This window comes from Galleria mellonella, unplaced genomic scaffold, assembly GCF_026898425.1.
Source record: "Galleria mellonella isolate WM207_F2 unplaced genomic scaffold, CSIRO_AGI_GalMel_v1 utg312, whole genome shotgun sequence".
NCBI classification, from domain to species: Eukaryota; Metazoa; Arthropoda; class Insecta; order Lepidoptera; family Pyralidae; genus Galleria; species Galleria mellonella.
Genome location: NW_026442074.1, coordinates 4,976,400 through 5,002,054, shown reverse-complemented (window position 1 = coordinate 5,002,054; position 25,655 = coordinate 4,976,400). Strand labels below are relative to the sequence as shown.

At 31.1% G+C, this 25,655-nt stretch overlaps 3 protein-coding genes across 10 annotated transcripts in view; 2 read left to right on the top strand and 1 right to left on the bottom strand.

The window, feature by feature from the left end:
• Positions 1-14,388, top strand: part of LOC113515146 (calcium release-activated calcium channel protein 1-like) — a 54,590-nt gene extending 40,202 nt beyond the window's left edge. For all 5 annotated transcript variants that reach the window (XM_052895820.1, XM_026899303.3, XM_052895819.1 and 2 more), the window contains 6 exons: positions 756-1,003; positions 5,852-6,044; positions 7,259-7,418; positions 8,449-8,715; positions 9,210-9,311; positions 10,411-14,388. In XM_052895820.1, coding sequence (XP_052751780.1) covers positions 756-1,003; positions 5,852-6,044; positions 7,259-7,418; positions 8,449-8,715; positions 9,210-9,311; positions 10,411-10,556 — 1,116 coding nt within the window. In that variant the 3' untranslated portion in view covers positions 10,557-14,388. The remainder of the gene's footprint in view (positions 1-755; positions 1,004-5,851; positions 6,045-7,258; positions 7,419-8,448; positions 8,716-9,209; positions 9,312-10,410) is intronic.
• Positions 14,389-15,055: 667 nt separating this feature from the next.
• Positions 15,056-20,086, bottom strand: LOC113515148 (uncharacterized). 3 transcript variants are annotated; one of them, XM_052895825.1, is made up of 4 exons: positions 20,066-20,086; positions 18,736-19,060; positions 18,052-18,297; positions 15,056-16,414 (listed from the first exon to the last, which is right to left on the bottom strand). In XM_052895825.1, exons 2-4 carry the CDS (start codon positions 19,023-19,025, stop codon positions 16,249-16,251), a joined length of 702 nt encoding a protein of 233 aa, XP_052751785.1. In that variant the 5' UTR covers positions 19,026-19,060; positions 20,066-20,086; the 3' UTR covers positions 15,056-16,248. The 3 variants fall into 3 exon arrangements, with proteins under 3 accessions (XP_052751785.1, XP_052751784.1, XP_026755110.1); XM_052895824.1 differs by lacking the exon at positions 20,066-20,086 and adding an exon at positions 19,142-19,268; XM_026899309.3 differs by lacking the exon at positions 20,066-20,086 and having other exon boundaries at positions 18,736-19,135.
• A 350-nt stretch (positions 20,087-20,436) lies between these two features.
• LOC113514989 (NAD-dependent protein deacylase Sirt4-like) lies at positions 20,437-23,302 on the top strand. Of its 2 annotated transcripts, none has more exons than XM_026899100.3 (4): positions 20,437-20,768; positions 20,858-20,960; positions 22,053-22,239; positions 22,504-23,302. In XM_026899100.3, exons 1-4 carry the CDS (start codon positions 20,594-20,596, stop codon positions 22,825-22,827), a joined length of 789 nt encoding a protein of 262 aa, XP_026754901.2. In that variant the 5' UTR covers positions 20,437-20,593; the 3' UTR covers positions 22,828-23,302. The 2 variants fall into 2 exon arrangements, with proteins under 2 accessions (XP_026754901.2, XP_026754900.2); XM_026899099.3 differs by having other exon boundaries at positions 20,858-20,993.
• Positions 23,303-25,655: the final 2,353 nt, after the last annotated feature.

The window sequence follows — 25,655 nt, the reverse complement described above, 5'->3', positions numbered from 1 at the left end:
CGAAGCTTTCAGTTATAAGCAAAGACATATAAGCTAAGAAATACACATGTATCTTTTTAAAGGGCCAGGTCACCTTAAGAAGTAATTCTTAACTAATATAATAATATAATATAAATGCGAAAATGAGTTTGTGTGTTACACTTTCACGTCTAAACCACTGGATCGATTATGATAAAATTTGGTATAAAGATAGATGGAACCCTGAAGACGGTTATACAATTATACGGTTACTTTTTCTCACAGTTCTTCTTCAGTCTTAAATATCTTAAGTTTGTATGGGGGATTCAAAATTTTTTTCTAGTTTTTTGATCCATTCCATAAACCAAAGTAATCCGAGAGATAGCTGTAGGCATATTTAAATTTAAAATACTTGTGGAAATGTAGGCATATTGAATATTACGATCACTGCAATGGCAAATGCCCATGACTGTGTCATCATAAATTATAGTCGTGAATTTTTTTTTCATTTTTATTATTTTTACGTAGGTCGAACACGTATAGTAGAGACATGAACTCATAACACAAGTGTTAAATGACACATTCTAAGCACAGATGTGAAAATTTGTTAAGATATTTTGATGTTTGTTACCAAATAGATAACGCTTAAACAATTGAACGAGTCATTTCAGCGTTATCTATTCCATTGATTTGTATGAAATTTAGTACCAAGATGAACCACATCATAGAAATAATTTTCATCCTAATTCAGGCAAGGGACATCACGGGAGTCTTATACAAATATCTTAACATTCCAGATATCAGAGGCTAGTTTTGTTACTAGCGTGGAGGAAGCATTGAGTCGCGACCAATGCACCCAAACGCCGCCAAGTGGCAAGCCCAAACAGCGTTCGTTACAAAGGTACCACACGTCAGACCACCTGTACGATCGGTCCCACAGAGCCTACAGACAGAAGCACGAGCACCGACCGAAGAGTTTGGGGCTGAGCGATTCATTCGCCCTGTTCGGGAAGCCACCTTACTATGACAGCGACCCGCCACCAAAGTGAGTTATTGATTCATGAATATTTTTTTTATTATATGTAGAAACCACATCTACCTATCCTTTAAAATCGAAGCTCTTAGTAAGGATGGATAATATATAGCAGTATCTATGTATTGTAGTTACCATATCTATTCTATATATTGACCCAATAACAGATATATTAACTATCGGTTTTCAAGTATCAAAAAAAAGAACCCGCTCGTAATTAATATCGACCGGTATCACGATGGATGGTCATCAATGTCCAGAAGAACACAATATATAGATATCGGATATTAGCCATCTCAAGCTGTTAGTCATACGTGAAACTAAGAAACTAACCATACTAGAACAAAAATTTCAAGACATAAAAATTTTAAAATGGCGATTTTTCGCCTCATGTACTGTGGACGAACAAATAGACGAGTCAGGAAATGATTATTAGTAATGCGGACTACCAGTCCCATTGCTATCAATATACCTTGTCAGGTCGAGCTTTAAATGATCCCGCCTGGAAACAATCGTGCTGAATTCCAGTTATATATATCATGATAGGCTGATGCCCTGCCTTTTCATTCTCACCTGTCATCATGTCAAAATATTATGGTTTCATTTTCAAATGAAACCATAATATTTTTCACCTTAGTGAAAAATATTATGGTTTCTTAAAACGTGGCTCGATAAATAACAAAAAATATAAGTCTCCCCTACTACTACAATTTTCTACTACTACTTATTATTTCTACTACAAATTTTCAATACATCTTTTTTTGGAAAAAAAATACGCTTAAATTCACTAGTAGAACACTCTCTTAAAAAGATATTAATGATTACGGTTTCTTCTGTATATACCTATTAATATTTATATTTAAATTTTTTTTATTCAAATTATAATGCCAAACATGCTAACGGCTTACCTGATGGAAAGTGGTAACCGTCGCCTATAGACATGAGCAGTACCATTACAGACAGACATTATGAATGAATGAAAATTTAGAAAATTTATTTCAATAACCCACAACACTTACATGTACTTAAATTACAAGTAATAACAACATAAAAAAAGTATAGAAAAACATTTACATACAAGAGGTAAAAAAAACATTACAATGTATACTGTTTCACCCATGATACCCCTCATGCGTTGCCATTCCTGAGGGCTCAGGTGTTATTCCTCTGTACCCTGTAAATTCACTGCCATACCCCACCCTTCAAACCGAAATACAGCCATGCAAAATTAAATTAATGTGTATGTGAAAAAATATTGTAGATATCCAAAGAATTTTTCAAAATCTTCAAGCCCTAAAATAGTCATAATATTTCATGTACTTATATTTGTTTTCGTGACAATATTATTATTCGTAGGAGTTCATAATTTTACGTAACATAATAACATTGGTCAAATATATAATCTTCATTATCTACTAATAATATGTAATGAAGTTACCTAGTGCCTACTCAATCATAATCCAATATTGTTCGTTGTGTAGGTGCTAAATGAAACTCAGCGTCGGGTTTTTGTTAGTATAATTCTGGGAAAATCTATTGTCGAATAATAACTCAATTAGTTTATTTTAATTTTGCTATTAATAAAAATAGATAATATACAGTTCATAAATAATTATATATTATTATATAATGTAAAAGTGAGTTTGTCATTTTTTGATAAAAATAAAAAAGGCTTCAAGAATTTTCATACAATTTGGCATAGGTACACGAAATATTTAGCTTCAAGAAGGGCACTGTCGATATTAAATTATTCAAGGAACTGAACGGTTTTTTTTAATGGGTGAAAATGGAATGGTTACCCCACCTGAGCTAAAGGGATAAACTGGCGGAGCACCAGTGAAGGTGATGAGAAAGAAAACAGGCCAGTTAGCCCATCATGATGAATTCATCAAGAATTAACCATCATGGTTCTCAGGGGGAACCGCGAGGAGGTCGACCTTGTTGGGTATATTGCCAGCAATGGGATTCTTAGTCTCCATTACTAACAATCCCTTTCCCCCCGGAACTAAACAGTTAAACCATGAAAAGGACAGTATAAAAATGTTAAATATTAAATTCACTATTTCAAAGTTATTTACAAATATATTTTATACTCACAGTCTAATTTAAAAAAAACTCCAACTGGGTAAATCCCCAATACTACAAGACGAATTCAACACGAGTTAACATAGTTATTATAAAAGACAAAAGTATAATTTTTGTTCGATAGAGTTACAATAGTAATAATAGTAAGTGCCACACAAACACACCAATCCCTTGGTCCTCAAGATAGGATAGTAACCAACCAACGAAATATCCATCATCATCATCATAGTCATCTCTTTACCCGCCCTATATTGTGTGGGCGGGCGAGGTAGGGGCCTCTGGGTAAACCGCTCTACCCAGGCTTCAACTCCGGAGGCAACAACCTCCGGGTCGCTGGGTTCTTCAGCCGGCATACACTGATGGTCTGTGTATGCCGGCGTGGTGTCTTCTTTCTTCGCTCTTCGCGGGCCTCTTCTCTGCTCTTGTTATTTTTTTTTTTTATATTAATAATGTCGAAATATCCGAGGACACAACTCAGAACTCTCATACTAAAATCAATTTTCTATGTTGGCCGGAAATCGAATCCACAACTTCATTTGCGCAAATAAGTAGGTAGTTATATACATGGACTACTTCTTATAACAATCAATTATTAAGTCCCGTTCATGCAGACAAATTCGCAGACATAACTAGTTAGCATATACTCTTATAAGTCCTCTAAAAATACAAAGCCATCTTTGTGGTATACAGAAGTGCTAAATGTTTGTAACATTTACGTTCAAACGTAATTTCCAAGTTAATAATTTTGTGTCTATAATAACATCCATTTTCTGAGTAACACCATGTTTTATTTAGCTATCTAATTGGTTGGTATAGTGTTATTGACCATCTTAACAGTATGACAAATAAGTACCTACCTATATCCAGCATAGGTAAAAACGAGAACTATGGCTAATCTTTAGACCAGGCGTTTGTAAACTTATATATTTTAAAAGTCACTTTAATCTTTATTCTTTATTCAATATTTATTAGAAACACTTTATTCTTTTCTTGTTTCTTTCTTAATTTCGCGGAACCGATTTTCGATGATTTTTTTTACGGAACTCATAAGTTCCGCGAAACTCACTTTAGGAATCGCTGTTTTAGATTACGGTAGGTAAAAAAAGAATAATATTTTTCTATGGTACAGTCAGTATCAAAAGTTGATGAAAACTTATATATATATAGACTTCCAAAACCCATAAACTCCGCTGCGTATATTACTTGCTCAACAAGCTTAGCACGAAAATTGGATAAATATCGTAGATCTAAAGTTAATATAAGTACAAAAATTAGGGCATTTAGAAATCTTATTTTACGTTAATCAACTTCTGTTAGTGACCAAGATAGTAGTATGGATAACATTAGTAGGTACTACCAGAATGTGGGTGGGGGCAAGAGAATTGTTAGAATTGGGAAATAAAAGCCCCATTGCTAGCAATATACCTTATCAGGTCTACCTTCACGTGGTTCCCCTGAAAACTATCGTGGTTCATTTTTGTGGAATTTGTCACGATGGACTAACTGACATGCTTTCATCCCTACCTATCATCTGTCACTACAGCCCCGTTGGGGGGAAAGGTATTGTTAGTAATAGGGTCAAATAGCCCCATTACTAGCAATATACCCTGTCAGGTCGACCTCCACGCATGGTTCCCCCTGGAAATCATCGTGGCTAATTCTAGTAGAATTCGTCAGGATGGGCTAACTGACTTGCTTTCATCCTATATCATTAGTCATCTCTCACTGGTGCCCCGCCATTGTATACCGATAGCGCAGACGGGGTTACCATACCATTATCACCCATTAGAAAAAAACTGCAACCCCGTCAACGAATACCGATAGCGCAAGTGAGAGTACCATTTTATAATCATCTACAAAAACAAACCTATGTACCAATAACATAATTGTTACGCCACTACGAACAAAATAATAATACCAACTATCTATGAGAGCTTCATAACAAAACTTTATATCATGTTAAACCAGTCAAAACTTTATAACATAAATTACAAATGCCTCGTTAGCAACTTTTTTGACAGAATACGTGTATTCACAATTTATTATTTAACTAAGGGTAGTTTAACTAACTGTGAAATTGTTATACCCTCATCCAAGTAGGTGTTTTCTTACTTAAATTACAAAAAAAAATTGCATCTAAAGTGAGTGTTTTCTATCTATCATCAATGTTTAATAAATATTTGGTTTATAAAGTTAAAATCTAATATTATAATAATCTATTATCTTATAATAACATTAACTGCGAATTAATCTATAAAAAGAATATATTTTAAGAAGTAATTTGAACATAAAAATGTAACGTTTTAAGGTTTGATTCTCTTATTTCATATAAACTAAACATATAAATATTGTGTAATTAAGAAAATTCGAAGTGTTTGAGCCCCGAGTTAGGAGCGAGCCCGAGTCTAACGCGTTACTGAATTTTATTTTAAATATAGTTGCGTGCATGATTTCATTCTTGTGTCACTCCTAATAATCGATTTTATTACTTGTAAAAATAAACAATAATACTGTTATAATTATGTCTTATGAAAGAAATTATTATGAACAATAAGTTATGTAAAGATTTACATACTAATTACTGGGTATGCAGGCATAGCACCTCAGTCCTCTGAACACGGTATCGTGAATTTCACTGTGCATTGTTTAATACCGTAGTGCTGGACATATCTTTAGGTCGTTACTATTTTTCATTAGCTGGGTCGTCGGGTTTCGAGACACTCCGAGTCACTCCGAGTCACTCCGAATTGTATAAAAGATTTTTTTTGTTGTCAGATTTAAAGTAAATGCAACGGACAGTCCTACAATTTCGATAACGCCAACACACAGTCTTGACTACGTTCCGAAGAACGGAGGAAGTCCGAACGGCTGTGCCACACCTAACGGAATGGTCTCCAATAAATCCACTACGGCCGTGTTGCTAAGTCCTGGATATCTTAGCCCTTGTCAATGTAACCAGTCAATAAAAGTAAGTTTATTGAATTGTAAAGCAGACTTCAGTTATAATTATTATATTTATTTATTTTACATTTTATTGCACCAAGTAAAAAAATAATAAATTTAGTAAATATTAATGAGAAGTGATAGAAAACGCGGCCACTAAGCAATCTCTTCCAGATAACCTTTTTTTATATTTAATATGTAAAACTGGTTAATACTATAATCACTGCCTACTTAAGATAGTAATATAAAAACTGTATCGTGGCCGCGACTATAATATTATTACAACAGTCCAATTCAAAACATTTTGTGGACTCAATTTAACTTTTATATCCCAGAATTTAATTTAAGTATGTCCAACGTGTAATAAGGCGAGGTTACCGACAACTTTAGAATTAAAATTCTTCAGTTTTCTGGTTGCTCTAGTTTGCATAAATATAAATTAATAAATAAAATTTAGTCGTCCCTTTTTTACCCAACTTTTTATTTTTTCGTACCATTTTACAAACATTATATTTACTAATCGTTATAAACACAACAAAAAAAAAATAGCCAAACAAGTGCAGCTGTTCTCAAGTAATATGTATACACATTCGGCAATTGATTTATAGTTTATTATTTATTTATTGAGAAATAAATAAATAAACATAAATAAATGTCATTTTTAAATGAATATTTTCCATTATTTTCTAGTGATGACCTAAATTGAACTTAAAGACTCTGTTACTTATAAGTATACTCAATGCTTAAGTAGAATCGAGATGTAGATATTAGTATTATATCTACTTGAGTCTATTTTTACACTTTATTTAGGGATTGAATTAGAATACAAGAGGCTTTTATTCTTTACACTCATCTCTTGTTTCATACATTTAACACCATCACCGTGCTCTCACGATACTTGCCAAACTCAAAATTTTTGATCTGCGAGTATCCAATCATGATGATCAGTTTAGACCTTACTCGGTATAAACTTATATTTTTGCACTGAATTTCATAACCTATCCTTCCACATTCTTCCCATTTGCTGGAATTATGTGCATTGTGCCATATATTACTTGTTAGGCATAGCATTAGGTTGTCTTAGCATACTGTGACTACAGTATTCGATATTTAAAATAAAAATTAAATTTAAAATGTATAAATCGAAGTACAAAGAATTGCCTGTGTGAATTGTAACAAATAAAATGTCAATGCCCGGTAGCTGCCAATCTATTAATTAAACAAAAAATTCAATTGCAGAGTATGAGCGAGGTAGCGTTGACGATGCCGACCTCACCAGGATGGAACGAGGAGACGCCAGCGACAGGCACAGGCCTCTCAGATGGTTTATCGTGGAGAAGATTACACATGTCTAGAGCGAAACTCAAGGCGACTGCCACCACATCGGAGTTACTATCAGGTATATAAAGTTTTTTTTTATATATATATTTCGTTTCACGGCATGGCGTCGGGAATCACCAGTTACATAATTTTAGTCCTAACATATTCCATAACAAAAACTAATACTTCAAACATTATGATCGCCTGTCCCTCTTCTGTCAAATTTCGTGATTTGTTGTTAAGATTGTCTTTTATCGTATGCTAATTAGTCACTTTTAATGATTGCACAAAGAAGTAGACACAGGTTTGATTAGATTTGACCTAGATTATGAGTTCTTACTTAGCTCTTATTCTTTTAGTCTAATCGGCCTTTAGATATCTTAAGAGCTCGTTATCAATCGAATTATGTTACCAACATACCAACTCTACATTTATTTTCACTTTTACTTACAAAAATATAATCCCAATTTATATATCTGTATTCATTCGATGTAGTTTTAAATTAATATGTAGTTTTACCTACCACCATCTTGTAATTTACTTGACGACGTCTATACAAATTGGCACATTATTTAATTTATAATTAATTTAAAAAATATATACATAATTAATTTATAATGAATTTAAAATAAAAATTAAGCACCATAACGCTGCTTAAGTTTTGTCGTTATGTTTTGTCTTGTTATGACATTAATGTAGTGTTGAAACTTAGGTAAAATATAATTTTATTTTATAATTATTTTTAATTGTACATAACTCTTCTATCACTTTTATTTATTTTATAGTAGTTTTGTTGACTACTTATAATGCATAATCCAAAGTGTATACTTGATACCAGCAGGTTTTTTTTTATGTTTTTGTTAAAATTATACAATGTAATAAGTAGTTAAAAAATTAAATAAATATATGTTCAAGAAATTCAGTGACTAATATTCATGCATGTCATTTGATGTAGCGAAATCTTGTAAAGTTGAAAAATGCAACATCTTATCTACAATGTTTCTGGCAAATAAATTTCATTTCATTTCGTTATATTAATTGTTATATTAAATTAATCAATAGCATTTATGAAATTAATTATATTAATTTTCACGTACGTTTATTTCCAGGTTTCGCTATGGTGGCAATGGTTGAATTGCAAATTAACGAACCCACGAACGTTCCTGAGTGGTTGTTCGTGATGTTTGCCGTATGTACCACTGTACTGGTAGCAGTCCATATATTCGCCCTTATGATCTCCACGTACCTCCTACCTAATATAGACGCTGTGAGCAAGATGGAGTCGCCCGGTGGGCCAGGGGTGGCGCTGAGGGATTCACCCCATGAGAGAATGAGAGGGTTTATAGAGCTGGCGTGGGCGTTTAGTACTGTTTTAGGTAAGTTTATTGTTACGAGTGCTGAAAAAACTTGCAAGAAACTCAATAGTTAATTTTATCAAATCCATTTTTTGTACAAAGTAATTTTCAATTTGTTTTATTTATTTATACCTAAGTTCATAAATGATTGTTAACAAAATAAATTACCAGCCCCATTGCTATGTACCTATATGAATGTATTTTTTTTTCTAACAAGACATGGGTTTAAAAACTGTCCGAGTCATGCTCTTTGTCAATCCAATTTAGACGAATTTTTAAACTACAACTAACCCTGTATGTTTGGGAAAAATATTTACTGTCACTAATAAAATATTCTATAATACGTTTTTATTATTTCGAATTCAATTTGCATATTAAAGTGTACTTATAAACATGAGTACAAATACAAAATTCAATGATTATTCGAAATTTCTCGAATATGTACTGATTTTACGCCAATAATCCTAATATTCTATAAATATCTATTATAGATATATATTATTGTTTGATTGCAGGTCTATTCCTTTTCCTAGTAGAAATAGCGATACTCTGTTGGGTGAAGTTTTGGGACTACTCATTTGCAGCAGCCACTGCAGCTACTGTCATTGTCATACCAGGTATATTTCTGGTTATAAATACATACATATAAAAATACATATGTTAGGTAGAGTTATATAGATAGTTAGGTAATGATTTGCTTTTACATTCTTGTACAAGAAAGTGTTAAAAATAATTCACCAATTAACCAAATAACTCTAATATGATAGAAAACATGAATGGAATCGAACACTAATCTCAATACAATAACAAAACAAAACGTGCCTACAATCATTTAAAAGGCTAACAAAACATAAGCCTTAACAAATTAAGACTTTATACAAAAGTCATTTGCTTGGGCACCTCTGTCCCATTCGTGTTTCTACCGTGAAGCAGTTGTGTTATCATAGCTGTGTTTCGTTTAGAAGGGTGGGATATGGCAGTAAATTTACGGAGTACAGAGGAATAACACCTGAATCCTAAGGAATGGCAACGCATGGGGGTATTATAGGCGAAACAGTATACCCTGTTATGTCCATGATACTGCTCATGTCTATAGGCGACGGTTACCACTTTCCATCAGGTAGGTCGTCAGCTTGTTTGCCATTCTAAGTTGCATATAAAAAAGCTACTCTCCTTGTGCTGCAAATGTTCATGCACATCGGTAGTCGCTTCCCATTAGGTAAATCGTCTTCTCCTTTACCTAACAATAAAAAAAATATACAATATTAGGTAACTATAAGGTACTCCTTTAATATTAAATCTCTCATTTTGTTTTATTATATTTTTAGACGTTATGTATCATGAATGTTTAACATCAAATTTGTGTTTCTTTCGGTCCCGAATATTTCATGGTAGGCCCTTATTTTTTTTTTTAATGAGTAATAATGGAATGGTAATCCCGCTTGCGCTATCAGTATACGCTGGCGGGGCACCAGTGAGGGATGATAGGTGATGATAAAAGCAGATCAGTTAGCCCATCGTGACGAATTCCGCTAGAATTAACCACGATGGTTTCCAGAGGGAACCGCGTGGAGGACGACTTGATAGGGTGTATTGTTAGCAATGGGTCTGTTAGACCCCAATTCTAACAATCCCATTCCCCACTAAGGTAGGCTCTTTTTATATATCCCCAAATAATAATTATGTTAATGCTATATTTTTTCTTTTATTTTACAGTGTTAATAGTGTTCGTAGCGTTTGCGATACACTTCTACCACTCACTTGTAGTACAGAAGTGTGAGACCTCCGTGCAAGACATCGAGCAGCTGGAAAACATGAAGAGGGATTTGGACACAGCTACCGTTAAGGTCAACATGTTTTGAAAACCTCAAATACAATATAAATCCGACTCTCCTGGAAATTTTTGCAGTCGTGCAATTTACTGGAATATTTATTTTATTTGTCAAGTATAATTAACAATGTTCTTTGAATCCGGTACAATTTAAGAAATTAGCATCTGGTGAACGTGAAAACGGGCTTAAATATAGTTCTTTCTGCTTTCGAGGCTGTTACAGTTTATTTAATAGGTAACTATAAAATTTAAGAAGGATTTAAATACAGCTACAAATTTTGAAAAGTGTGCAATGCATTTGAATCCTAGTATTTGAATCAACAATTTGCAAATTGTACCTAAAATTGCCAATTAGATAATAAAACATGCAGTATCGGCCTCGTGAATGGCACGATTAAGATCGTCGAGACTAAAGGAGCGTACGGAATTTAAAAAAGTACGCCAAACGAGCGGACCTAATAAGAAAAGTGATACTGTTGGAGTGAATAAATTTTTTATACTCAGGTGAGATTGAATCTCAGCCTTCGTTAAAAATTAGCCCTGGGGCACGCCAGTAAAGGATCGGGTTTATTTTAGTAATCAGGGGATACAAAAAATCGCCCAGAAGCTCCAAATAGGTTAAGACTGACTCTAAAAACATAAAAATAGAATAGATACAAATACCTGAATACGATCTGAATATAATCCACTCTTCAAATCCATTACTTGTTGTCAACTAAAAAATATTCTTAGATGTTACACAATAAGTTCAACATATTTTGAGAATTTCGAACAATAAATCCTGCACTTTGAATTTCATAAGGTGCAAATTATCAAACAGAATAACTGTTAGAAGAAGCTTGTTGCCAAATTTTATGTTATCAAATTATGGATTTATAATCTTTGAATTCTTATAGAAAACTGTCATCATCATCATATCGGCCTTTAACTGACCACTGTTGAACAACCAACCTCCCCCTTGGAGGGTTTTGCCAGTAATTGCCACACTTGGCAGAAGAATTGGCAATTCCGAAAGATTGGCAATCGCATTCAGACCTTAGATATGTTTTAAGAAGGACGTTCAGTCCGTCCCTTGCCCTGCCTTAGTCGGCTCTTACGACACCTACAATATAGGAAGGGTTGGTCTATTTTATGCCGGGACCACACAGCTATAGAAAACTGTAAATTAGATAAATTACAAATATCTTTAAAGCTATTATAAATCAATACAGCAACCATATTGGACTCCTGATTTTTTCTCTAGAAAATATTTATGATCGTTTTGGCGTAAGGAAGTGACATATCCATAGGATCGCTCCTTATTACATTTAATTCATATACTTCCTACCCACTCGACACCAGCTTGTAGCAAGTAGGTACATCACTACGTAATTCTATTAAAAAATTACACTGATACAAAACAGTTTTTAATTTTTTAAAATTATGAAGGTTTACACGTGACACTATTGATGAAAATTAATTTTATGACAACTTACCGTAAAACTGAATTTCATAGCTGGCACTAGTTTCATATGGCAAATTAGGCTTCCAGTCAGCAATGCGTGATAAGCCTAAATATGAATGAGCATTTTCCTGTCTTTTAGTATTTCAAAAATCTATCAGTTCTTCCTTTCTTTTTAATTATTTCTTTTAAATAATATCACGGCATAAAACTTTTGAAGTTATTTTGTAACATAATTAAATTATAAAGCTATCGATAAATTTGATGCTGGCAGCTAAATAATAAAAAATAATTTAGTTTAAAAAATAGTTAATAAATTAGGGATATTTAACTTTTTTTAATTAAATATCCACATATGAAAATTTATTTAAAAAAAAGAATTTATTTATTAACAACATTAATAGGTATGTGCAAGACTTTTCATACTCACCTATCGTCACTCAGTGGTGTCCCGACAGCGCGGACAGGGTTACCATTCCACTATCGTCCATCAAAAAACCTGGCCACCCACTGTGTTTTTTAAAATAGAATGTTTTACATTTCTGATGTCGATCCATTTATAAATATAGTTTACTTGCCATAATCAACGATGAAATTACATATATATTAAGTACTAAGGTTTAATAAAATATGGAAATATTGTATATTATTGTTATAACTTGTTACAATATATGCTGATTGATAACGATTAATATAAAAATGTTAAGATAATGTAAGAACATGGTGCTGTATAAATTGTAAATAGATATTTAATTAAATGTAAGTAATTTAAAAAAAAAGTGCAAAAATATAATAAATATAAATTTATAAATAAATATAATAGTTAATAATATAATTACTTAGGATTATTTTTATTTATGTATATAGTTTGATATTAATAGTTATAATTTTATTAGTTCATTTCATTAGGATTAAGTGTAACTTAGATTTGATTTTAGACACCTGGTTTGAGTTGCAAGCCACCGATTTACGGCAATTATTAAACTCATACATATTTAAATTAAATAAATACATAAACTAAGCCAAGTAATAAAGCCACATATTTTTAATTGTACATGCCAAGCGTGTGAATTCCAGAGTCGGCAATCAATTCAAATTCATTCAATGCCGCTTATTTTTTTCTTTATCCAAAATGGATCAAAAAGACTGGTGGTGAATGTGACAAAGCATCACAGAATTGACTGACTCTTTAGTTAAGTACCTACTTAAAATAATTTCCAATCCACCAAAGAATCTTCCACAATAATAATTCTTTATTAGATTCTTGAAAATCCAAGAGATACAGCTATATATGTATGTATAACCATAGATAATATATAACTATACTAGTAAGACTAGTTAATGCCAATATAGAGGTGTGCAAGAAAGTATGAACATGCCCACTGCGATTTGAACTTATCCCCCTCTCAAATAAGCGTCAGCCTTAAGCGTCAGTATACAAACTCTATTTTCGCGCGCTAATTGATGTGATTGATTCTGCAACGTCATGTCTCTAAACCTATCTCTCAACCTAATTATTTTAATTTTATACATTCGTGAATATAACTTTATTTTACGGACTAATGTAAACTATATTTTTAATAATTTTGACTTAAATTTATTAACAATTTAGTCCATAATAATAGCCTTTATAATCTAAGATTGGTGCTAAAAATAAAGATTTCGCTGTAACAATAAACAAAAATTTTAATTTTAGTAATAACCTATTACTACTATTAAAGAAATAGCGCGTCAGAATCGACCCCATTGTATTCTTACTCTGTTACCACACAGAAAATCTTTTTACCAATGGGCACCGATTGATAAAATTGTCCTCCGCTAAAAAAAGTAAGTAGTAGTAACTATTATATGTCTATTTATTTATAAAAAATAAAATAAAATTGCATATTTACTAATTTGGTTAAAATTAAAAAAAAATATTCTCAATTCCATAGAAAAGAAAAGTTAGTTTTCTAAAGTTTAAACTCTACCTAATTACAAAACGTATCTTATCACAAAAATGCTGAACTTACAAGAGATAGATTTTTAATCCACTTTTAGACGACTTACTACAATATCGTCTTTAACATATGTTCAAGTCTTAAGCAAAGAAAGTCTGTCTTATTAAAAATAATAAGTATTTTAAATAATAAATCTTTATATATTCACTTAATTTTTTAAAATTCTGTTTAGATAAACCGTTTTATACTCTCGTACTTGACCCATATTAATTTTGTCCATTAGAGCGGTTATTTTGAAAAATTTTAATATTGTGCAACAATAAACGAATGATAGCAAATGTTTAACAAGAATTTAGAACCAATTTCTTATGTGGATTGTATAATCAGTATTTTAGGCGTATTGAATAAGTATTATTATAAGTGAAATAACTCATAGCCTTTGATATTGTGATCTATATGTAATAAAAATTGTTTTTAATATTGTTATTTTTTTTTTTCTATAATCCATTAAATATTCTTAAAAAATCATCATTACATTCGTATCATACCAAAACCAATTAGATTTACTATTGCCATCTACTGTCTACTGCCGAACATAGGCCTTGTTCAAAATGGATTTTGTGAATTGGCAACAGCAGTTAGATTTTAGTAACGTTTTAAGAGGGACTCTGCTGCCCATCTATCGACAATTAAGTTTCCTCAGTCGCCTCTTACACGCACGAGAACGGAAGAAGTGGCCTATTTTATGCCGAGACCACACGGCATTAAACTTGTATATGATTTATATCCAAAGGCCATTTAATAACCACCCTTAAAAATACCGTCATGTAAATACGATAAGAGATAAAACAAGTTAGTAATGTCCGATATGTTGTTCTTGCATGTATGCCCTAATAGAAATATTTATTTATTAATAAATTCTTTTGGCCCTTGTCTGACTGACTAGTAGTGACTGAGAGGTACTGAGATAACCACTTTTGTAAGTAATATTAATGACAAAAAGTAAAAAAAAACTTTACTTATACATTTTTTAAGTACATATTTTATGTACAAAAAAAAACTTTAATTTTTATTTAGGGCTAAATAACGTGTGATATATCCAACGGTATTTATTATTAAATTTTGAATCATATTAAGAAAACACATACATCACGTATTTCAACAAAACTTTATTCATAATTTATAATTTTTGTACAATTTGAGCTTACAAAACTATATTATATTAAACTTATTTTAAATATACACTTATCATCACAGGGTTCAAAGACAAAATTAACAGTAGGTAAAACTGTCATATATTTTTCAAATATTCTGCAGTGCACATGGTACACATATCTGCCTTGCCAGCTACTGAGCTCTAGGTATATTACACCCTATACTCACTAGCTGGTAAAGCGAGGTATGAATCAATTTCTCTCACACGCATCGTTACACTCTCGTAATGCACTGTTTGAATCAAGGGCATTTACTTAAACATCTTAGATCAAAGAAAAGGCTAGATTAAGTAAGTCTGATCTCAAAACGAAATAGAATAGTATATGTCTAGGCTTTATTATAAAATTTATGTTAGTATTAGATAATGGTTTGCATTGTTACTAAAATCAATTCTTACAAATTAAATGTATTAAATTAAAAATCGTTATATAAAGTTTCTATTCATATTTTAATTTTCGAACTCTGTTATTAATTATATGAAGAATTGAATATAAGTATTATTCAATTTGTCAATCCTAAAAATAAAATTCACAAATTAAAGATAACACATAGAATAATATTCGAATGGTATGGGTACAGCCTGCTTAAAAAAAATTAACACAAATCTGATATTATAGTACAGTAATTTGTTCTAGTAATTATTATTTACAATACTTTCGAATTTAGAATACACACAAAAGTACACTGTTAGCTTTTCTAATTTTATCTCACTTATTTCAGCAAAAACTTTTTGCTAAAATCCAGCTGTTTTGCATAGCCATGCAAAAAAATTTTAGTTGGAAAGCTTGAACAATGGCAGTGTAATTATAGGATAAGAAACCATACCTTAGTCCTTAGAAATAACAACACACAACACATGATGGATACTACATGCGTAATAGTATATCCTGTGATGTAATTTTGCTATTCCAATCTATAGGCAAAAGATAATATGGAAATTTAACATACTCATATATAAATATATGCATAATTTGAATATATTTAAAGAAATTGATAATATTTTAGCAGGTTTTATACAAAGTAGTTCAATTATTTCTATCACACCTAAACTATATTTGTAAAGTTCATAAAAAAAAACATGCATAATGACTCGAGAGCTTATATATGAAATATTATAAAAAAATCCATCACATCTCTATATCCATACCACTGTGTTCAGCAACTAACAAACCATTCCTCTTCTTAGGCTGCTCCTCCTCTGAATCAGTCTTTTGCTCAGTTACATCTTTTAACTTTTCCAATATATTTTCCCGGGGTTTCCACACTACTAGGGACATCTGAGGTTTTTCTAATCTGTAAATCAAAGAAAAATTCATATAAGTAACAATTAAAAATGGATCAATAATAAATTTAATTTCTTTCTAATTTAAAATTTTAATACTAGATATATCCTGTGGGCTTGACCACAGGATATAGTGTATAAAATATGCTATATGCTAAGTTTGGGTTATATCCTACCTTTGTACCAAATTTTATTCAAATCCAATCAGTAGTTTTAGGGTGAAAGAGTAACAAGCATTCATCCATACATCCATCTATCTATTTATCATTACAGACTTTCACATTTATAATATGAACAGGACTGGAAGAATTTGTACAGAAAAAAAAAGTAGTTCTTATAAAAACATACTTTCTTATTATTGTTTCTTCTGGGAAAATTTCTTTCAAATTCAGCATTTGAGCATTTGAGGTTATCACTACATCTAGTGGAAGGACACCCTTCATTTCATTTGCCTCTATGGGTTTTTTTAATGGATGATTGTAGAATGGTAATGCCTGCACTATCTGTATACACTGGTTGGACACCAGTAAATAATGATAGGTGAGGTGAGGAATTCAACATAATGATTTCCAGGAGTGAGCCTCTATGGGGTTATCACTCAGGAACCTTTCTTCCCCATCAGATGTCTGTTCTTCGAACTATGTGATCAACCCATTGCCACTTCAGTTTGCTTATCCTTTGGGCTATATAAATTTCTCTATAGCTTACTGGAAACTTTTGTATACAGGCAACTGTGTAGAACCGGGGGTGAAAGGATTATTAATAATACAGACTACCAGTCTCATTCCTAGCAATATACCCTATCCAGTCAACCTCCATGTGGTTTTCCCTGGAAACCATTGTGTTGAATTCCAGATGCATTCATCACAATGTTCTAACTGACCTGCCTTTTCATTCTCACCTATTATCTCTCACTGCTGCCCCTCCAGTATATACTGTTAGTGCAGGGTTACTATTCCATCATCATCCATTAAATAAAAAACCATGTAGAATTTTGATACTGAATTAAATTAAAACCATGTTTCATTCAGTAGTATATATAATAACATAATATGTTTAAGATACATATATACATATCTGTCATGCCTGTCTCCCATTAGGATAGGCAGAAATAATGGAAGGTCAAATGCTTTGATTCAAACAAACCTCTTTCCCTTCTCCACATTCACGTTGATTAATCTTTTTATACACACTTACCAGTTACGGGTACTTTTAATTTGGCCCTTCTTCAGCACATCACCTATTTGGCCAACATAAGTCCGTCTAGAGCGGCCCCTACCTCATTCATTCTTGCTCGAAAAATCTCTTTCGTAATTCTTCTTTCGTCTATCCTATCCAAATGACCAAACCAATGCAACATTCCTTTTTTGATTCATGTCACTACATCGTCTTTCAGTCCACACTTCTCTCTAATCACACTGTTTCTTACTTTATCTTTTAACGTAATTCCATACATACTTCTCAAAGCTCTCATCTCTACAGCATTCATGTTAAAAATCTGTCTATTAAATTTTATTTCATTATCATCATTATTTCAGTCTGTATCTATTCACTACCAGGCATAGGCCTTTCTCAAAGCCTTACAAATTATGTGACTACACTTTTCACTACTACTATAATTAGATTTCATTTAATTTTTTTTACTAACCTCTCAATAAGGGCAGGTGGTAGTAGAGGTTGATCTTTAATTTTCTTTACCTCTTCTGATAAAACTATAGTAAATTTGTCCTTTAGTTTATCCGATATTGATGTTGATGTGGATGTAGAGGGCATTTCCATATTCACATCCATAAAATCCTCATAAGCAAGACTGTGCGAAGTGTATTCAGATGATATGTGCAAACTATTGAGATGTGCTGCCATTTTTTCCTCTGTTATTAATTGTTTAGCTGGTCTGCAATGATTAAATATCATGATTATAAAAAAGTTGTCAAAGATTTTTATTACTTTAGTTATGGTACAATAATGTATATTCCAAATTTAAAATACATGTAAGCAATAGTTTGTTCTCCTCCATTGCAAATAGTACATGTATTCCAAATTTCATGGCAAGTCGAAAAGTAAGGGAATTGAGAAAAAGAGTCATGTAATAGTTTAGACACAATATGAATAACTAAAGTGTCAAACATAGCAGAACAAGCATGCAAACAAACAAGCAATAGTTGTTTAATTGCATCTATCAATAAATTTATACATACATACATACATATATATATATATATATATATATATATATATATATATATATATATATAATGCCTGAGGCAAATGACGAATGATAGAAAAGAATAAGCGTAGAGATATATAGCAATATATCATTTCCAATACTTACATAGTCGGTTCAACATCCAAGTTCTTCCGTTTGCAATGAATTACTGATGTTATTTTGGTCTCCACATTTGGAGTTTGTGCTGTGAACTGTACGAGGTGAGGCGGTGATTGCATACCCCAGGGTAATCCCTGCATGTTCCAAGGAATGCCAGATGGTACTGGCATTACGTGTGGTCCTGAAATGTCACGACTGTACGGCAATGAAGTTCCCATCGCTTGTTGAGCAAACATCTGTTTAGTTAGTTCCTCTGATTGTGAATATTGGTATGGAGGATATCCATAAACATCCATTTTTATTTTTGTTCAAGTACAGTTCACTGAAAATACTGCAGAAAGTGAAAAATTACACTCAAATACGAATAAATCAGTATCGGGTCAAGTCGAAAGACATACACAATAACAAATACCTTTTGACAGATTCGTTTTTTAAATTGTAGCTTTAAATGTTCTGCAAAAGAATGTTCCTGAATGTTCTTTGATAAAATAACATCGGTTTCGATGCATGTATTCAAACAAACGAATTGGAAGTTCAATTATTATTTTGATTTCAATGTAATTATTAATCGTAATCGAAAAACTAATATCATTAAAGTACCAGTTATTTGACTGTGTTATCAAATTAGGCAACTTTCGCTTTTTATGATCTGAATGATAATGAAAATTAAGATTGGGATTCAGTTGCTATTTAGGCTACATCGAAATAAATTATTAGTAATTTTAGGCTACAATGAATGTTTTTTTTTTCGAACATTATTATCTAATTATTTGGTGTAACTGTGGTTAATTTCACGAGCGATTACAAAGAAACGGCTCAGCAATGAATAGTAGATGTCGATTAAAATTTGTAAACAGATCCGAATTAAAAGCTTAAAAAAGATAAAATTGATAAAGTTAAAAAAGATAAAATTAAAAACATATTACCTATACTGTTTGTAAATATATTCAACCGACGTTTAAATGAGACGTGATTTCCTATTTGGTTTTATCTATTTGTTACCCTAGAAATACGTCATTTGTAAACCAATATGTATAATAGTTATTCTTTATCTGAAAGGATATAATTAGGTTCTTTCGGATTGGTTCCAAAGAAATTTTAAAATCGGTTTAATAATTTAATTTTTAAATCGAAATATCTGGTTTTGACGCTCGAAGTAGGTGTTTCGTCTTTTGTGAACCAAAATCCAATTAATATTATAAATATAACAGTTTGTAAGCATGGATGAATGATTAAAATTATTCTTTTAAGAAAACATACTAAACGGTTTAAATAAAATTTGTTATATGGGTAGGTTGTATATTAATTTAGCGCATAGGATACTTTATGAACTTACTGATTAACGCCGGCGAAGTTACGGGATACAGCTAGTGCGCACATCCACACAACACACAACACACAACACACAACACACAACACACAACACACAACACACAACACACAACACACAACACACACATCTATAACATTTTCTATACGCTAGCCTGCTATGAATCTAAGAATAAGACATTCCTTGTTCTTAGCTACGAATTGACAAAAATAGCAACTGATGAATCTTTCGTCCTCTTTTTCCAATTATATTTGCATAAGAAGAAAGGAGGCAACTATATAATTTACAAGTTTTTGTTCTATCATTCCTTCTATGTAATTCCTTGTTCTTAGTTCTTATTATATAACCATGTTTCTAATCTGTGAGGAACAGATTCTAGTTTCTCTAATCTGTGAACAGATGTCAGATGATTATATCAATATCTAAATTTTGTAATTATTTATACCAGTCATCAAATAAAATTTTAAAAGCCATCACTTTTTTACCTAACTTATCTTTAATAAAAGCATAAATTTTACATTTCTACAAACAAAAATGTTACAAAGTGGTTTATCTATGACTGTTAATTTGAGAGCATTATCTAGATCCATTGTATACGTTCCTAAACACAGGCCGCCCGATCTCAAGGATTTTGAAACTCTCAAGGAATTTCTTACTAAATATAATAAAATACTTATTCTAACTGGTGCTGGAATATCCACAGAGTCAGGTAAATTCCATTTGATTTTAATCACATAGAAGTAACAATAAATAAAGCTCTTCATTGACCTCCATCTATTAGTTTTTTCTTTAATCCAGGCATACCGGACTACAGATCAGAAGAAGTAGGTTTATATGCTCGCAGTAATCACAAGCCTATTCAGTATCAGGATTTTGTGAAGTACCCCAAAGTTCGACAGAGGTACTGGGCAAGGAACTTTATTGGATGGCCAAGGTTTAGCAATATACAACCTAATGCTGTACATTACTCTATAAATGAATTAGAAAAGGCATGTAGCTAAAACGGTCTGTTGGTGTCCTAACAGCATAGTTACATTTGATAGCTGATAACAAAACAATTTTTCATACAATATTACAAATTTTGCTATCCATTTTTTATAAAACTCATTTATAGCAGGAATGATGAATAGCCTTGTCATTATTTTCACGACTACCATTAGTTGCTCTAGAAACATGTCCTGCATTTATAACAAATGAAAAGATACATATTCATAACCATCCTCATATTCACTGAATGCTTTTTAGAATGCTTCAGCTTTCAGAATGCTTCTTTAATTAAATTTCACACTTCAATTCAGGAATGGTAAATTATTTTTACATATCAATCTTATTTATTTTTAAACTTATTATTACTATTATTATTATTTTTAAGCTGTAATCAATTTCAGTGTGAATAACAGATTTTTTTATTCAAAAGGTGTTTTATTTTCAATTGACTTCAAAAAATGAAGTTTTTAATTTGGTTCTATTTTAGTATGTTTATTAAGTACTTCATAACTTTGCCATTTATAATCTGATTTGAAAAATTCTTTTTTATCAGAAAGGATCAACTTTCAGATTGGTCTCACAGAAATTTTATCAAAATCATAGTTTAGTTTTTGAATCAAAGTAACTGGCTTTGTTTTTGTTATTTTTGTAAAATTAAATTTTAAATTATCCATGCATTCATTATAGTGTAATGTAAGCACAGTTTAGTATTAGTATTTCTAACTTTTTCCAAAATAAACATACAATCATTTTTGCATTTTAAGCAGTCATGTATCCTGAGGACTATATTAGTATGTCTCTATATCTTTTAATGTCACCATCATATCCCACTTTATAAATTGAAATATATTAAACAACTAGTTAGTGACAGAAATAAACAGAGGTACCCAAGTAGACAATTAATATACAGTTTGTTTTTTTTTATCATTGATATATTGAATACTATATTGTTTTTTCCCCACTAGGCAGGAAAAGTGACATCAATAGTTACCCAAAATGTTGATAGGTTGCACCATAAAGCTGGATCCAAAAATGTTATTGAACTCCATGGAACAGGTTACATTGTGAAGTGTTTAAACTGTCCATATGAAGTCAGTAGGACCGAGCTTCAAGAGAAATTGTTGAGAGATAATCTGGACATGGAAAATAATTTTGGTATGATTCGACCAGATGGGGATGTTGATCTCACCAAGGTGATTATCAATTTTCAACTCTTTTTTTGAGACTGATTTCTCATTTATTTCATAGATACATATTTTAGTATACAACTTGAGTAACAATTGTCAAATTTCTCTGACTACTTAATGGGGTAATTATTATAATTGCACATATTTTTTATTATATCTAATAATAATATGTTTATTAAGCTAATCTCTGAACAAATAATTTCTTTTTAATAGCAAACAAGACTTATTAAATACATTTGAATATTTAAATTGGGTTTCATATTTTTACAGGAACAAGAGAGTAGATTCAGATCGCCCTTGTGCCCCAAATGCGAAGGCCCATTAAAACCAGACATAGTATTTTTTGGAGATAATGTTCCAAAACTTCGAGTGGAGGTTGTAAGGAATGAAGTCTCTTCAAGTGAAGCTGTCTTTGTTCTGGGCTCAAGTCTAACAGTATATTCAAGTTATAGAATAATTTTGCAAGCAAAAGAGGAAAATAAATGTGTTGCCATATTAAATATAGGTCCTACGAGAGCTGACAATATTGCAGATATTAAAATAGCAACAAAATGTGGAGATTTATTGCCAGAGTTGTGTAGTACAATTTTATAGTGTCGTAGTATTAAGCACTAGGTATGACCTTTATGACATTAAACTATGCTCATTGAAGTACAAGCCTATCAAAAATTTTATTCTCAGTAAGGGCTAAATTCTTTTGGTCATTCTGATGAGATATAGTGTGGGGTTAGTCTTGGGCATATTTATTATTTTGTTTTCAGTGTAAAACAAACAAATTCATTACTAAATATATGTACACAAGTTTGAGATGTGGCAATGGAAAATATTTCAAATTAAATTTGATACTGGGATGATTCAATGTTACACTGAAAACCAATACAACATTGTAACCTGCACATTTTACAACAGCACATTTTATTTTAGTTTCATAGTACGTCTTCAATTTTTCCAATGTTGTAAGTGCTCATGGGCAATAGTAGTCACTTTTTAGGTAAGCTACATGTTATAAAAAAATATTTGTTGAGTTTGTGATTTAAATGTAAATAATTAATACAATATTGTGACAATGGCATTTCATTTTATTTGTATAAAAAAAGAAGATTCATTTTATTGTAATAAAATTAAATAAGAAATAAATAGGAGTCCCAATTTTCAACATGTGACAGCTATGAAGGTAATATTGAATTGGGTTTAGTAGTACAGTCAGAATCAGATTCAATCACAGACATTTGATATTTAAATACTTTGTAAATTCAAGAATTTGAAACAAGAAATTTGTTTGCCTTATTAAGTTGTATAAAAATACAATATTTTAGTATAGCAATTATACAGGTGATACTAGTAGAATTAATGAAACATGTATTATCGCAGTATTTTCTATGAAAGAATGCAATCTAACAACAATTATTCTGAACAATATTTTCTAAGATATTTTATTATATAAATATATATATGTTTTCTGGAATAATATATATATATATATATATATATATATATATATATATATATATATATATATATATATATATATATATATATATTCATATATTACAAATATGCCTTCTCATTTTTTAGATAAATATTACAGATTGTCACATTTTTTTACAAAATTTTGCATTTCGTTTTGCTTGGAATGCTATGCATTTTGCCTATTACAAAATATACAACATTAGATTGTTTCTTGTATATAGCCACAGCTTAATTCGCAAAATAAAATAAATCATTAATTAAATGCTAGATATTAATTACGAATAGAAATATAGATTTTTTAGAAAGAATATGAAATCACATGCCTTTACATATACCTTTTGATACCTAAAATGATAATTTATTTTGTACACATTATTGACAAGACACTTAACTGTTTTTATTGTATTTTGAACGCCTGATATCTGATGCTGACTGTATTTATTCCTATAATTTTATAATTATTACAATTATTTGCTAGTGTTTCTGGTCAGACCTGTTGCAAGTATTAGTAATCTATAAACACTCCCATACTGTATTATCCATACAATAGTTATTTACGTATAATAATTAAATTTAAACAAAAAAATAGCCTGTTTGCACAGAAGTGGTATGTATTTTCATCATAAACGTCAACAAGTTACGGCATAAGTATGGGGTTATATGGGTGTATCCTATTATTAGGGTGAAATTGTATTTAAATTTATTTTTACCACGATAAATATAAAGAAAAATACAATATAATAATTGACATGTCAAGAAAAAAAATATTAGTTTTTCCTAGGTGACAATAGAACCAAAAATACAATTTCATTGCATTTTCTTTCAACTCGGGCACTGCTAAAATTAGGCCTATGCAGATGACAATTAATGTATTCAAGAGGCTTTATTTCTATTTATTATATTATACAACAATTTTACTTTCCAATCTTATAACCTTTAAGGTATTCTATGCATCGTTTTATTACAGAAAAATAAGCTCTTCTAAGAAGAATTAAAGAAATCAGCGGAAAAGACTGAAATGTAAATTTTAATGTAAAAAAAAATTAATTGACAAGTTTACGTCTAGCTACTTTATTTTTTGCTTTTTTATGACAAAATGATGCATAGCATACTTAGAACACAGACTATAAATACAAAATATTACATTTACTGAATTCAGTGCGTTGTGCTTTCAAAGTGGATTACATTAACGGCAGTGTTCAAGTTACATTGTACAAATTTATTAAAGAAACACCTACCATTAAATAATCATAATATTAGATCTCAATCCTTTTGGGATTAAAATACAATATTATCACTGACAAAGCAATAGAAAAAGCCTATACTAAGCCGCCTATTAGATGTAGTACGAATAGATTTCCTCCTCTTAGGAGGCGAAACATACTGTGGGAGATTTCACACAATTAATATAATATTATTATTTATTCGTCGGGTGTTTATTAACATATTCTGAATTATTTTGAATCTATGATTACATAATACTTAACTAATGCAACGTTCCTACTCTATTCATTGTTCATCACATGTTCAAATTATATTTTAGTAAGTTGATTTAACAACATCATCTTATCTAAAACGTACAGTGAGAACTTATTGATACAGTGTAATGCTAATTCATACGTAAGGAGAAAATGTCTATATTTAAATCTCTTATGTTATACGAGTATAACCTGTCAAGTTCATGCACGGTACTCCTTAATGCAGAGCGCGGCGTACGCCCGTAAAAATTATGTGGATTGTGTTAAAGGGGAAGAGATAGCGAGCGCGCAGCGCCTGCTTACTGCTACTATGCTTTTGTTGTTTCATAGGTGTGCCGTGTACAAAGCTGACGAGTTATAATGTACCCTAACTTTTTGGTTGCATTACAATATGTTGTACAAATAAAAACTAACCATCGATTTATATGTTCACAAAACAATCAGAAATTCGGTCAGACCCAAGCATATTTATGA